The sequence below is a fragment of the Camarhynchus parvulus genome, chromosome 6 (genome assembly GCF_901933205.1).
Source record: "Camarhynchus parvulus chromosome 6, STF_HiC, whole genome shotgun sequence".
Taxonomy (NCBI): Eukaryota; Metazoa; Chordata; class Aves; order Passeriformes; family Thraupidae; genus Camarhynchus; species Camarhynchus parvulus.
This window is the reverse complement of record NC_044576.1, coordinates 28,348,778-28,364,327: the sequence shown is the minus strand read 5'-3', so window position 1 is coordinate 28,364,327 and position 15,550 is coordinate 28,348,778. Positions and strand designations below refer to the sequence as shown.

At 40.3% G+C, this 15,550-nt stretch overlaps 1 protein-coding gene across 1 annotated transcript in view; it reads left to right on the top strand.

Moving 5' to 3' along the window:
* Window positions 1-15,550, top strand: part of GFRA1 (GDNF family receptor alpha 1) — a 132,626-nt gene that overhangs the window by 87,283 nt on the left and 29,793 nt on the right. The window contains exon 5 of the mRNA XM_030950745.1: window positions 11,416-11,525. Coding sequence (XP_030806605.1) covers window positions 11,416-11,525 — 110 coding nt within the window. The remainder of the gene's footprint in view (window positions 1-11,415; window positions 11,526-15,550) is intronic.

The window sequence follows — 15,550 nt, the reverse complement described above, 5'->3', positions numbered from 1 at the left end:
TAATGCTGTTAAGGACATGAAGAAAAGGACACTCTTGATTTCTAGAGAAGTGCAGGGTGTGCCTGCATTGTGTGTTTGGAGACTGAGTCAGGCAGTGGGTGCAAAACCTGATTCACCCTGCAGTAGGTGTAGGATGCTTGCAGTGTAGTAGGGTGAGCCTGAGCTCTCTGCACCTGCACTCCTGTGTCTCTAGAATACCAAGTGGGGCAGAAAATATTGTAAGTCTGCTTTTTTGGCCCATGCCCACAAGCTCACCTCACATAGCCTGAATTTGAAGAGTGATTTTTATACATATATGTATATACAGGCATGTAAATATATGCGTACATGTCTGTATTGCTGGAGGTTTATTTATTTAAGTGGAAAAGAAAAGACAAAACAGGTGTTCATTAATTTTAATGAATTAATAGTGAGGCATGGTGACAGTTCAGAAAATTCAAAAAATGGGGTCTGAGGGGACGTGGGAAAGAAGCTGGAGTATTCTGCAGGGGAAACTTGATGGTGTAGTGGAATATGTGCGTGTGGAACTGCTAGCCTGGAAAAAAATATTAATGCAGTCTCTGCAAAATAAGCAAAAACCTTTCAAGAAAGGCAAAGTAAAGATAGAAAATACTGCAATATTGTATTATTTTCTTCCCTTTCTTTACATGATTCATTACTTTGATGTCTTCTGTTAGCAGAGCAAATAGACATAATATTGCTCTGCCTTCCCCCTCAGAAACAAAGCTAACTTTAAATTTCTTCCATCTGAATAAAACTCAAAATGAATCAAGCAGTTCCTCCTTATAAGGTATCCATAAATCCCTTTGGAATCAGAAAAATCCAAGCATCCTGCAAAACGAGACTGCTTTGTCCCTTTTGAAGTGTGCATGGATCTTATTCTGCAGTGCCCAGATCTGCTTGGCTGGCCCTCATTTCTGTTCTCTCTGTTCAGTTTAGGAGGGGTTTGCAGATTAAAGGCTTGCTGGGTGATTGACATTTCTCCAAAAGCAGGAGAGACACAAGGATACAGTAATTAGAAAAATGGCTCAGCTTTAGTCATGCACCCAATTTTCCTTGGCTTTGTGCTGTGGCAGTGAAGAGAGTTCATGCTCCAAGAAGCAGTAACTAGACAGTATTTCATGCTGAGGTCCCTTGTCAGGCAAGCTCAGACTCTTCAGGCAGCATCCCTGCAGTCAGGTAGATCCTCTGCTGATCAGGTTAAAAATAACCTGTGGCACTGAATATTCCGTATTACCTCTCTGCAGGGCTGAAGGAGTGGAAGTGAGAATAACGAGAGTGTGTGTCTGAGCAAGCAACAATCACAAAATAAACTTGGATGCCAATGATTCAGGTTTTATTGGCTGTATTTAGATACCCTGCTTCCATGTCCGTCTCTCTCTAGGAAAATGACTCAGTGAGCTGAGTGAGGTACTTGTGACCATTTCGGCTCTAAAAACTTGGGGCACTTGTATCTAAATGTGATCCTTCAGAGAGTTGTTTAGATTGGAGAAAACCTTTAAGAACATCAAGTCCAGCCATAAACCCAACGCTGCCAAGCCCACCACTAAACCATGTCCCCAAGTGCCACATCTACAGGTCTGCTAGCTACTTCCGAGGGGTGATGGCTCCACTACTTCCCTGGACAGCTGTTCCAATGCTTGAAAACTCATTCCATGAAGAAGATTTTCCTAATACCCAACCTAAACCTCTGGCACAACTTGAGGCCATTTCATCTCACCCTATCACTTGTTACTTGGAAGAAGACCTTGCTACAGCCTCCTAAGGTAGTTGTAGAGAGTGATAAGGAACACTCCCTTGAGTGTTCATTTTATGTGAAAACCCTTATTTTATTAATTAAAGTGGAAAAGAAAAGCTTCCTATATAATTTAAGAAATAAGAAGACTCTACAGATTAGGAACATGAGCCAGGGTGGGGGTTACAGCAGGGCCAGTGTGACCCATTTTGTTTTGTTGATTTGTCAGGGCAGGGGGGAGAGATTAAACTGCATATGCTAATTAAGCAGTTTCACACGTGTTTAGTCAAAAATGTTGAAATCCAAGACAGTTAAATTTGGCATTAAATGTTAATAGAGATCTAAATTTGAAGCTACTCATGTCCTTACAGTTATGCAAGCACTTAATTGCTTTGCTGGATGGGGTTCCATTAGGAGTACTGCTACTGCTGACTTTTTGAATTGTTAGTTGAGAGATTTCTGTAGAAAGGAGTTTAGCATCCAGTGGTTTGATGAGTAGTTTCTACCCCCTGATCTATTAGATGTAGAAAAGTGTAGAGAAGATCTGTCATGTACACCCAGTCATATTTGGCTAACTTGCTGTTTCTGGGGCAAGAAAGGGTGCATAAATCATACAATAGCATTTTCTTTAATAAATCAAAATGCTTTTTTCATTTACCTCAAGCCATGTATATGCTACAGGCAAGAAGCTGCTCTGTGTTTAATGTAAATAACAGATCTATTCTATCAAGTCCATTCCCAGTGTACTTCCTCTGACATCAGTGACTTCAGTGGATTTATTCCAGGGGTGGTTTTGGCTCTTCCTGTTCTGTGTAGGTAAATCTTCAGGCAGTGCTAATTAGGAGAATGTCAACTGATTTTACCATTCCGTTATGCTGGACTTTGTAAAGGTTATTTATATCATTCTGCATCAGGGCCCAGTGAGAGAATATTTCTGGTGGCAGTTCATCTGTTAAAATAGCTGCAAGAAAATGTAAGCACTGGAGCTAAAAACAAAACTTTGTTTCTCAACAGAGCAAGTGACAGCCACATGCATATCTTCAAATTTTAGCATTCTCATGTTTACTGAATAGAAATTACATTGCTTTAATTATGTTAATAATCACTACAGTGTTACTGGAGTAACTCCTCTAAGTGGAAGCGAGATGTAAATGTGGCAGTGTCTGCAAAGACTTCTCAGCAGAGGTGCTGGTTGTTTCCTGTGGTTGTTTCCTATGCTTTAATGATCTGCTGGCTTTAAAACAAGTGACACAGAAGGGGTTTTCTGGTGTGTGTTTACTGTTGATGATAGATTTTCTGTGTGAGCTGTGACCCTTGTCTAAGGTTATCAAGAGATGACCTTACATCAAAAGATGTTTGTGCTTACATTAATTTTTTTAAGCACATTCTATAAACCATTAAAGGAAACTGTTTTATTATAAAGCACATACTACTAAGAACTCTGTGAAACTCAAGCTGTATTATTTGAATATTTAGTTCACTTTTTTTGTTCCAGTTCAAGCATAAGTCACAGTGGTTGTCCTCTCAGTTTTGATGCTCTCTTTGCCAATTACTCACTATGAAAGGCTGGAGGTACATCTCAGTAACTGGCCATCATGCAGAATTGCAAAATATTTTTCAGAACGGAGTGTTTGTTTCAGAACAACCTCTCTAAGTGTCTGGGTGTATCAGAGACTGTCAGCTCCTGGCCTCACTTTTTTTATCTGCCTTGTATGTTCGCGTTTTTTTGAAAGTGGAGTCAAAAAAAAAGCTCTTAATACAGTACATCATCCTTAACTGGTAAAAATTATTTGTTTTGCAGTTTTACACTACAAATCAGCGCTTTCTGTACTATTATATACCCATATTACTTCTAAAAACAAGTAAAACATGCTGAATGGCTTGTTGCTGCCAGAACTTCTTGACTTGCTGTTTGGTGGGGCTGTTTTGTGCATGAAAAAATGGATCCACATAAAAAAGACTCTACTCTGCTTTTATCATCTGTATTTTTCTGATTTTATATTTGTTGTCTTACTCCAAAGTCAGAGCAGTATTTAGAGTAGCTCCAGGATGGGTTTCAGCCATGCTGGCTGCCCACAGACCCTGCTCAGCTGAGTGCAAGGACACTCTGGGCACTCTTTCTTTCCTTGAGCAAAGGACAAGGAAAGAAAAGGGACACAGAGTTGTTTCCTTCAGGAATGTCACCACACATACCACTGAGAGATTTTCTGAGGCAAAGAGCATCCCTGCATAACCCCAGGAAACCTGATGTTCCAGTACATCTACCAACAGAAACTTTTCTGGTGAAGAGAGAACTTGTATTGTACTTTTTAGATTATTTTCCATCTCCAAACTCCCATCAGTTTCATGCTTGAGCTAGTAATAGTCTATTATAGTTTATTCAAGTGGTTGCAGGAAACATTATTGCCATGGATGTCTTTCTCAGGTACTTGGAAGTGCATCCTTTCAGTGTGCACTCACAGTATAGTTATTCATAAACACTGAGGCATCCAGTGCCATGCTCAAGGACTTGCAGTGACACTACTTTTCCTTGGCTTGCTTTTTGAGAGTGACAGTGATTTTCTTAGGCTACCAGCCTGTAATTCAGACTATTCTGCTTGCCCAGCTAATGAAGTGAGAGCAGCTCTCCCCATAAAGCAGTTCTTTCCTGAGTAACATCCTGTCAAGAGACACTGAGGCTTGGGCATCTTTAAAAATGCCAATCATTTTTATTTTGAAACTTCGAATTAAACAGCATAAAAGAAATTAAACAATATGAAAATTAATGATAGCTGGAAAGTAGCTGGTGGATTTTTTCCTGTTATTGGAGAGCTTTGGTAACGAGACAGGTAGACTAAATAGAAATCTTAGCAGCATCCCCTGATAAAATCCCTGGCTGACAATTCAGCCTGTCATTTTGTAGAGGGCTCTGACAGAAGTGTTTTCTTTGCAGCTGGGAAGACAGAAACACATTATGAATGCTTAACATCGATGCAAGGAAACAGAGCCCTGCAAAACATATTTAATATAGGTTTGATTTCCTGTGGAATGTTTTCCAGATGTTCTCTCCAACAGGCCTCTAAAAAATGATGTGAGGTAATTTTTTTTTTTGCAAACAGAAAGAGAAAATTCTGTTTTGTGTCACAGCATCTGAGAATCACTGTTCTAATTCTTTATTGCATTACCTTGTGCTCAGGATTTTCACCATATTTTTCAAAATTGGTTTTATTACACAAAAGGTCAGTAGTATATAAATATTTATATAACCCAATTTCAAATAAATCATACTTGTTTAGAATCACATTTGAGCTTAGTAATTTCCCTTAAACCCAAAGGAGACCTAATATATTAAATTAAAATTACTCTCATGCATGATCTTGAGTCGCTTAGAGGATTTAATTAACATTGATAAACTATGGCATTAGTGTTTTGTTAAGTTCTTTTGATTTTCTGTAGCAGGTACTGTGTAAAGAGATCTAACTGGTCTCCAGCAGATGATATGAGCAAAGGGAAAGTACAATATTAACAGAAAATGGTATAGAACTTACTTTATTTTGCTTTCCACAAAGTGCAGTAAAAGAACATGGGTGTAGGATATTAATTTCCTAATAGAACAATAGAAAGAATACAGTGTTGTACTTTTAATTTTAAAATACAGATATGCATAGGTGGAAATGCTTTTCATTTTGCATGACTGAACTTCAAAGAGTTAGATCTCCGTTTTCTAGGGTGTTAAATGTCCAGGAGGCCCCTGGCAAACAAAAAGCCTGAGTAGTAACATAAATGCTGGCAAATGTGGTGGGGACATGGTAGAGGCAGAGAGCTGGGTGGAGTGGGGGCGCCCCTCTGGAGGGACCAGCCCTGGTGGCTTTGTGCCTGTGCCTGATGCTCTGAGCAAGCACTCCTGCTGCTGGAAGGCATCTCAGTGAATCTTGTGTGGTCCCTGGTGTTTGTTCCTGAGTCTAGTTATCCCACAGTCCAAACAGGCTGCCTCTGTGTAATTGGGCATTGTCCATATTTTGCTTCCAGATGAACAACACAGTTTTGAGAGGCAAGTTGAACCCAGAATCAAATATTTGCTTGGGTTTAGGCTTCCGGACATTTAAAATAACAAAACAGCAGCAAAACCGGATAAAAATCAGCTTCTCTCAGTTAGTAGCTGGTATTTGGGATCTAAAATCCTGTAATGGTTTCTGCCAGTGTTGGAAAAGATTTGGATCAGCTCATGTGAGAGAAACCGCCTTCAGTATTCAGGTCTTGGGAGGCAAATGGTTTGCCAGCAGAAATTTACTTTTTTACCCTTCCCACTCCCCAGAAGGTATAAAGGTTGAGCTGGATGTCAGGATTCAGCATGGGATGGGCTCTTCCTGGGGACTCCAGGGACAGACAAGACAGAACCTTTTAGGCTGGGCTCATCCCACCAGCCCAGCTTGGGAATGGGACATCTCCTTGGGGACAGGATGGGACATGAGCCCATGGGCAGAGCTGGCTCCATGGGGCCCATGACTGGGCAGGACAGGGGCATCAGTGACTCAGGGCCTGGACACTGTCATTGTTTGAGAAGGAGGGTAGCGACCAAACACAAACCAGCCTTTTCACTGGAAAAATTTAGTGGGGTTGCGATTTAATAAATGCATGGGAAAGTGACCTCTTAAATAAAAATGTCAAAATTTGTAGTTGCTCACAGGTGATCAACAGTGTGTTTAGATGGCTAAGGAGGCTTAAGATTTATTAATATTACACAGCTCTAGTGTTCTTTAATGAAAAGATGGGTCAAAGCTACTGTAGTATGTGCAGGGAGAGTCATCTCTCGTTACGGAGTTCCTCTTAGGCTTTTTTCATCCCCCTGCTTGATAGAGTTGCTTATGTGGCCTTTGCCTCATTTTCTCACTGTTTATGAAAGAAAGAGAAAATGAAATGCTCCTCCAACAATGAAGCCATTGGCTACATACCAGTCCTTGCAACCAACTCTTGCATCCCAGCAGAAGCAGCACCACTCCAGCCATAGGGGAGCTACTTGTAGCCAGAGTAGGACACTGCAGTTGACCCCCGTGCAAGAAGAACAAGTATTTTGACTTGTTGTTTTTTTCTGTAATGGTGCCATTTATCACTATGACACACATTCATTGACTTAGTCTGGCTTTTTTCAGTGTGGGATTTATACCTCTTTTCTGTTTTGAATATTGATGCAGCACTTCCCTTACGTGACTGCACTGCCAAATGGTGTCTAGACGCTCGAGCAGCTCTGACTAATTAGCGTAGTCACCTCAGTCTCTCAGCTCTGGCATTTACCTACTCTTTATGTTACTGCTATAAATAGGTGCCTAAACACAAGCAGCAATGCAAGGAGAGGTGGCAGTGAGCATGTCCAGAGCTCACCTGACATCCCTGAGTGGGGCACGGGAGCGATGTCGCGCTCTGCATTCCTAACAGGGCAGGTGGTTGTAACCACTCACCTGGACGTCACAACCTGTGTGTGGGCAGCAGCAGAAGGCCTGACTTCAGTGTCTTGCTTGGAGTGAGCATCTCCAGTGCCAAGGCAAGGCTGAGAGAGGTTTCTCTCCTCAGGGCTCAGCCCTTATGTACCAACAATAAAGTCAGAGAGAAAAAAAGAAGTGAAATCAACACCTGCCATCCCAGTGAGGTTGGTGCTTCTTGAGGAGGAATCTCGTTCAGAGTGTTGCTTTCTGGTAGGTCATTAATTTGCACCAGATCCAAACTAAAAATTGTAAAAACTTTCTACAACTTCACAGTTCTTATCATAGTTTTAAATATTGCACCAGTGCTAAAGCTGAATTGACCAGCCTTAAAGAGGGAGAACTGATAAATATCAAAGATAACTTCAGGACATCAAAGAACTTTTACAGAACCTTGAGAACAAAAGGTAGTGAAAACCTAATCAATGTTGCCTATGCAATGGGTTGTGCTAATATAATACTAAATTGCTTCAAAAATTATATGCAGATTCAATACAATGGTGCTATTAAAAAAGCTTATTTGTAAGCAAATGTGAAAGTTTTGAATTATCCAGCTGAGTATTTGAAGAGCCACTATCATAAGGAGAGCAAATTAACTTTGCTTCCTTTGTATTTTTAACTGTTACAAATTATTTTACTGGTACTAATACAAAGCATTAGAGAATAGCAGGTTTGGGATTTTTTTCTCTTCTTTTCAGAAAGGCTGTTTGTTGTTTGAGCAAATTTTCTTTGAATTTGCTGATGGGATTATTCTTACCATTCCAGCTAGTTGTATAGAAAATATAAAGTAAGCTTTCCAGAACATCTGCAAGTTTTTCAGGGCTAAGACTAATTTAATTTGTGGGGGTTTTGCCCTACAAAGAGATGATTTTTTTGTTGTTGTTATTACTGTTTTTTCCTCTTCCTGGGAGGAAGATTCCTAGCAGTACCCCTTATTTATGTAAGGAAAAGGGAGCACATCATAAATGTGGCCGTGCACAATGGGGATTTTGTGACAGAAAAATAAATTAATAATTTCTTTTAGATGTGGTCCTGCTACATGTTACGAACAATATAAAACTGTCTCTCTCCAGCAGTGAGATACATCTGTGTACACCACACATGTAAAACTGTGCACGCTTGAAGGTACATGTGGCAAATTCTGTTTGTTCTCTGGGTAACAAAACTGCTCAGTCATGGGTTAGAAACCCTCAAATTGCCACCTACAAGTTGCCTCCTGCTGAGGGAGCACAAATTCAACACTATTTTTTGATAGGACTGCTATTATCAGATTGCTCTGATTCTGCATCCCTAAAAGGATTTTCTCTTTTACCCAAACAGTTCTTAACATTCACTTTAGGATTAATGGTTCTCATTAGGCTAATTTGTCTCTCTCTCTGGATAAATAGCAGTACCACTGTTTCGGTGTTCACTGATGAGCACACTTTCATCACTGCCAGTCTGCTGGAAGTGTTTGGGGGTAGATCTTCAGTGGGTGTTAATCAGCAGATCTTCACTGAAAGTATTGCAGTATTTTATGGCAGATGGAGGTCTCTGCTTTTTTTCTGGCCTTAACTTCATCTCCAGTGCAAATGAATCCGCCTAAGTATCAGGTGTAGTTAACAGCTCAGGAGACATCTTGGGCTGTGTGAAGTTTGGATGACTGGCTAGGGAAGGATTGTGTGGTAATGTCCAGCAATGCTCAGACCAGAGCTATCTGAACTGTATTTGACTTATGAAAACTTAAATGTGCAATGTTGTCACATCATTACTTTTTATGAGCACAGAAGTTCTTCAGAAATTCACATGGAAATCAAGGTGTATGCAAAAGAGATCAGCAGAGCTATCTTTAGCCTCCTTTAGGGTATACAACAAAGAAGTTCTTTAAGCAGGCTGGGTAGTAAATGACTGGGCTTATTCCATGGTTATCAGTCCTTAAAAACATTTAGAGAAGAGGAATGTATTAAATGATCTCTGGACCAGTGCACCTAATAACCTAAGGGAGAACTGGACATTCAAGAAGGATGAAATGATTGCAAGAAGTGTTTTCAAGATTATCAAGATGCCGATTGTATAATCCATTGCTGAAAAGATTTATTTCTGGTCACATAAATAATGAAATTTAGATCTGAGGAGCTACTTTGTTTTAGAAATACAAGAATACTGTATATACAGATGACTTGCCCTTTCTGCCATGGCAGAGGTTTTTCATACTAGATAGATGTAATAGGCTCTATTCTGTTCTACACCTGACTTCATCCAGGTATTAGTAGAATTAGAAAAATCCTTGGAAGCTGTCAACTCCCTTTATTCCCAATTGATCCAAAAGCTGGATTCGAGCCACTGTCTTAATTACAGACTGGGAGAGGAATCACTGCAGTGACAGAGGGTTTCCTTTCCCAGATTTTCTTCCTGGTGATGCCATTTATCTCTTTCCATAACTTGAGGCCCATTTCCTCTCAGCCTGTTTCATGGCAGGTACAGTATCTATTCACCAGCTAAGTAGGGATTTTATGTAAATTTAGAAATATATGTATACATACATATATACACACACATATAGGTGTAAATGTATGTATGTATGTATGTATGAATGTTTGCTAGAGAGGTTGACTTTTTAAAGCTAATAAGGGCATCTGGGTACAGATTTCCATCTCAGGGTTAAGTGGTTAAATAAGCCAAGAGAGGGAGTGAAAAGCTTAGGGTTGACTGTGGCTTGAAGGCAACCATGGATTTGCTGGTGTCAGTACAGTTAAAGAGAGATGGAACTAAAATAAGGCCATGAGAACAACTCTCATAAATTCAGGTATAGGTTGCATGGAGTTTATTTATAGGATGCTTTCTCAAACTAAGCCTCTGAACCTTTTGATGTTTGCCCATCGTTACTTTCAGGCCAATTAATGATGTGTATCCAGTCCCATTCTGGGGTAGGTAAAACAGTAAAGCAAACAAAGATAATTAGTCTCTGGAGCATGTAAACAAATAAAGTAAATCACTTGCAAATCACTTGTTTCTGCTAACTTTTGTGGGGTGGTTGCAAAACTGAAAAAGAGCATTTATATTGCAAATCTGCATAATGCTGGAGCAGTAATGAAAATTCATAGATTATACTATTCTGATTTTGAGAGGGCTTTGCAAAGATTAAGCATCTTATCCTGAGACATTACTGTGGGTTGTCAGATGCAAAAGAACATTTTTATACCTATTTCACAGAAGAGAAGATTGAAGTAGGGAGGTGATTTTTTTTTCAAAGATGAAGGAGTAAATAACGCTTTGTAAATAAACAAAATCACTACTCCAAGATTATAAGGCTAAGATGGGCAGAGGAGTGACTGTAGGATGTGTGACCTTGACCCACCTCATCAATGCCTTGCAAATTTTACAGACTTGACTGGGAGCATTATGTGGCCTTTAAATCACAAATTTAGAAGAGATCCTGTTAGTCCTTTTAGTTTCCAACATGGAAATTGATCATCAGTTGATCACAATACAGCTTCATTCCTGGTCTTAAAGCACCTCCTGCTTGGAAACAGAGTTCTCCCCAGCCTTGGCTGGCTGAGGTGAGTGAGGATAAAGCGGCCACTCAGCAGCAGAACTCCATGCAGAGCACACTCTCCTTTCATCTCAGCCCCGGAGCCAGTACTCTGGAGTTTGGACAAATGCAGGTTTTACAAGAACAAACAGATCTCTGTGGCTCTGGGGGTGAGGAGGCTGTGCCAGCTGGTCCTGCCTGCTGCAGGCCAGGCCAGAGCAGGGTGAGCCCCCTCTGGAAACGTGGGACACCACCAAAGCAGGTCCTGCTTCCAGTCCTGCAGGAAGAGTCTTGCTTGCTCTGTGAGCACAAACACACAGCTTTGTGTAATCAGTAAAACAGCAGAAACTGTGCTCTGAATAAAAGACTCCAGTTAGAGTTCAGATCCAGCCAAAATGACTCCTCATATGATAAAATCAGTCTTTGTCTTTTTTTCTTGGCATGAAAATGCAGAACATTTATTTTAGTCAAGGGCAGGCATTTCCGTGTTGTTCTGTTCCTTTTTTACTGTTTTGTTACGCTTTTTTGTTCTGACTTCAAAAACAGATTCTGGAAAGAGATGTGTCTTAGAAAGAGACTCTCAATAGCTGAAATGTGTCCAATATGCATTTAAGTTAAAGAATATTAAGCCTTGTCCAAAAACAGAGTGTGTAAAAGGTAAGAATGCCTTCAGGCTTGACTTTTAAAGATACACATTTTTCTTCCCGTTGCAGATCTCGCCTCGCAGATTTCTTCGCAAACTGCCAGCCTGAGTCACGCTCTGTTAGTGGCTGTCTGAAGGAGAACTATGCTGACTGCCTGCTCGCTTACTCGGGGCTCATTGGTAAGAGGGCAGGGAAGGGTGGGGGCTTGCTCATGAGAAAAAAGCCCCAAACTGCATTTGGAAGGCTTGTGTGAAATAAAAGCTGGGATATAATACTGTATGATATGACACCAGGCCAGTTTCTGCACCTACATGGAGTGGCCCTGCTTTGCCTTACAGAGATTCTTGGGGTAAGCTTGTACATGACAAGAAAATTAAGGATGGAAGGTAAGGGGAGAAAGGTGCTTGAATTTGAAATAAATGCAAGCTTAAAAGGTAAAGCTTATTTAGAGGGTTGAATGTAGACAGGAGTGAGGAGTTGGAAGTTAACAAGTGGAAGTGCAGCTTGGTTGATATTGCAGCTGTCATCACAAGTTTGGGTAAACACCTTCAGAGAAAGGTACCCGGATCTGAGATATGAAACAATAGATCAATCCAGCCTGTTATCAATTCCAGCTGCTATTCTTTCCATGATATCCTTCTGTCCACTCTAAGTGTTTTCAGAGATGCCTGTCAGGAGATGAGCTGAGACCAGATCTGAAATCCTCTTCCCTCCCCAGCGTAGTTATTTTTGTTTGTTGTCACCTTCCTGAGTGTCAGCAGGCACAAGGATGCCTTTATGGAAGCCAGATTCCACATGCCACCCTCAGTATTTGATTCCTGAAAGGGAGAGATCATGTCAAGAAGCTGAATGTGTTGTAGAAATATCATAGTTGGGCAATAAATAATAAGTGAATGTCAAAACTCTGAAACAAATAAATTTGAAAGGCCACCAGATAAAGTGTTTTTAAGCTTGCAGCCAGCACCTGCTGCAGTGCAGTAATATCCCCTTCTGTTGGGCATGAAGGTGCCAGCTGAGGCCCTGAAGCTGATCGTGCTGTTAAATAAATGTCTCTGGAGATAAGATTGAAATGAAAATATTTCTAGAATAGGTTGGGTTTGCTGAAAAATGACTGAAAGCTATCCTCAGTGGCTTCTTGTTACCATTCTTATTACTCTAGCAGCTAACAAGTGAGGTAAGCCCATGCGGCAGTGGGTAGAATGAGATGTGATGGCTTCAAAGAATATTCTTCTACCACTGAAGAGATTAAGACAGTATGCAAAGGCTATAACATCTGAGCAGTTATGACAGACTGTCATTTGACTCTCAAACAGAGAATTGAATAGCCTCAAAATCTGATCTTGTCAATGAGATTAAGAAGTCTGGCTGCTGGCAAGGAGTAACTGTTACTCACAGACACTTCTGGCTAAGAGCTTCCAAGTTTTTGCTGGACCCTGAGAGTTTGGCTGGCAGTTTTGTTGGTTTCATTTTTCAGTTTAACCCCAAAAATGACCCAGTTCCTCTTGTGAGGTGTTCTTGTGTTACTGGGGGTGACCATGCTGCAAAACACTGTCACACATCAGAAATGTGGAATGGGTGCCCAAGGAGTTCAAATCAAAAGGAGATCTACTTTTCAAAGGGAAAAATGCACATTTTCTTCCTTCCTGCTACCCCCTGGAGACTTGCAAAAGGGGACCTGACTGGTGTTATGAGAGTTTTTGCTTCTTAGTAGTAATTCTGTTAGATCAAGAAATTACCAAAACGTTTCTTGTGCTGAAGCAGCAAATTCCTGCTTCTGATATCAGTCTGCTGTGAAAGTGGAGTAAGGCAGAAATCAGCAGTATAATCTTTCAAATGTCTGCTTATTGGATATAAAACACAAGAAGAATTAGACTGTGGGTGAGAAGCTGCTACAGATCCATTTGTCCATCAGAGCTTCAGGTTCTCCATTTAATTAAGATGAACTATTGTTCATTAAAATAAAATATTATTTCATTTAGCCATTTCATTAAATGTAGCAAAAATTGCACCTCCATAGAGTTTGTTCAAGAAACTGAGGCTTCTCTATGGGAGTTACAGTGAATATGAGTCTTTCCTCAAATACAGAGATGTAAATGAGGGTTAACTTCACTGAAGGTAGTGGAGTCCCACCTAAAATTGATGACCTTAAATGAAAATAGAGCCAGTCACAGCTTTTGTATGAGGTGCTTTATTAACAAAATGGAGAACAGTCTGTAGAAGCTGCTTGAATATTTGCATCAGGATGCTATGTATATAATTTTAAAGATGTCTACGCTTTACCGGAAGTTGAAAAACCTCAATTCATTGCTTTAGGCTCCTTGTTGTAGTGTAGGGTTAAGTTAATATTTTTTTTAATTACCAGAAATATTTAAAATTAAAAAAAAAAGTAAAAGGAGACTGTGGGTAGCCACGTTTGAGTCAGTGCTTTAGTTACAGCCTGGCTAAGCCATCTGGACCTTCTGCACTCCCATATGAATTAAGATTTGCTCTAAGTGCTCACTTCAAGATCTGCTTTAGCATTTGCTTTCTGACACATTTTCCCTTGTCTTGAGCAAAATTCATCAAGTTCCCTCTTATTCCCAGGAATTCCATGAGAGTTGGTGTGAATAAGCTGGACTTGTTTTAGGCCAAAGAAACTTCTGCCCCTTGTCCCTTTTCCTAGACTCACCATCCATCTCCTTGTTAATTCACCCTAATTTGAGCAACCTCTGGGCTATGTTCAGGCCAGCTCTGCTTTTGTCTAAATTGTGGAGGTCTCACTGCTGACCTTTGAGACCATCCAGAGCTGCTTGATACCTAGAGCTCAGAAAACCAAGCATGTCCTGTTTTACCCTGGTTTCTCTCATCCCTTAGTGTCCATCAGCAGAATTTCCAAGATGCCAGCTAGTGGAGACGGGGGGAAGGGAAAGGCACACACATCACAGGGAAAAATGAAAATCCACCCCAGGAAACCAAGCATATAATCTGCTTGGCTTCACATCTGCCCCCAGGTTTAAATGACAGACTGATTTTCTACTAGCTGCTCTTTCAGCCACTCTGTTTTTGCTGGATGCACAGTTTGTGTGCTGTGTACACACTTTCCTTGTCCTGTCTTTCCTGTATTCATCAACCCTAATTGTACCTTGGTATCTGTTACACTTTTAACCCCTGTCTTAACCCATTTTAATTACCTTATTACCTCTTTGTGATAAGAAAGTCTTACCTCAGTGACCTTTTTAATTTCCTCAGTACCTTTTTGTTTTTTCAACCCTTCACTAAGCATTTGCTAATTAGAATTTTTTTCAGCCTACTATTTTCTTTCCATTTGCAAAATCCTCTTGATTTTTGCTTTCTCACACTTCAGATCATGTTGCAAGGCTGAAATAATGTTCTGAACCACCACATGGATGAGGGAGAGACATTTTAATGTGTTTTATTTTAATTTAACATCATCCCTCTTCTTATTTATCTACTGTCCAGTTTTCATTAACAATGCAAATTAAATTTGCCTATTTTACTAAATTCTCTATCTCCATTTAATGAATTTTGAACCATGCTGTTTACTCATGTACCAATCTCATGTAGAATTCAAGCAATTATTAGTGCAACTATCTGTTAAAAGCTGCAGGAAGCCAAAGGTATGGGATTATAGTCAAATTTAAGAACATCCCAAAACGAGAGAAAAGATGTTTTTTGTGAATCTCACAAAGGGACCACATTCATTTTCCCATCCATTACTGCCTTCCTCAGGCCAGCCCTAGTGCCTGTTGTCCTTTGTCTCCCACGTCACATACAAGGCAGTTTGCATGTTGATTTGTTCATTTCCCAGCACTGCCTGGTGACTGAAAGGCTATTAGACATCACTCTGTGATTTGTGCTATTTCTAATGTTCCTTTTTTTAGCTTAATGTTTGATAGCCCTTTCCCGTCTGTTATTGCAGACTGTTGCACCCTGGACCTATGGACCAAATTTTCTCTCCTCGTGTACACTTTGGGTCTCTAACATTTGTCCTTCATCTATTCCATCTTCTTAATGACTACTTTGATGTCAGTTTTGAGGAGATGTGATCACATTTCCTCACAATATATGACCTGTCCTAGGATTGCAAATTATCCAGTGAGGAACATGTTCCCTGAAGCAGCTGGCAGCTGTTCAGGTCTGGAATACCTTCCCCTTTTTATTTAATTTTCCTGTTTTGGTCAGACAAATAAAATAAAGATTGGAG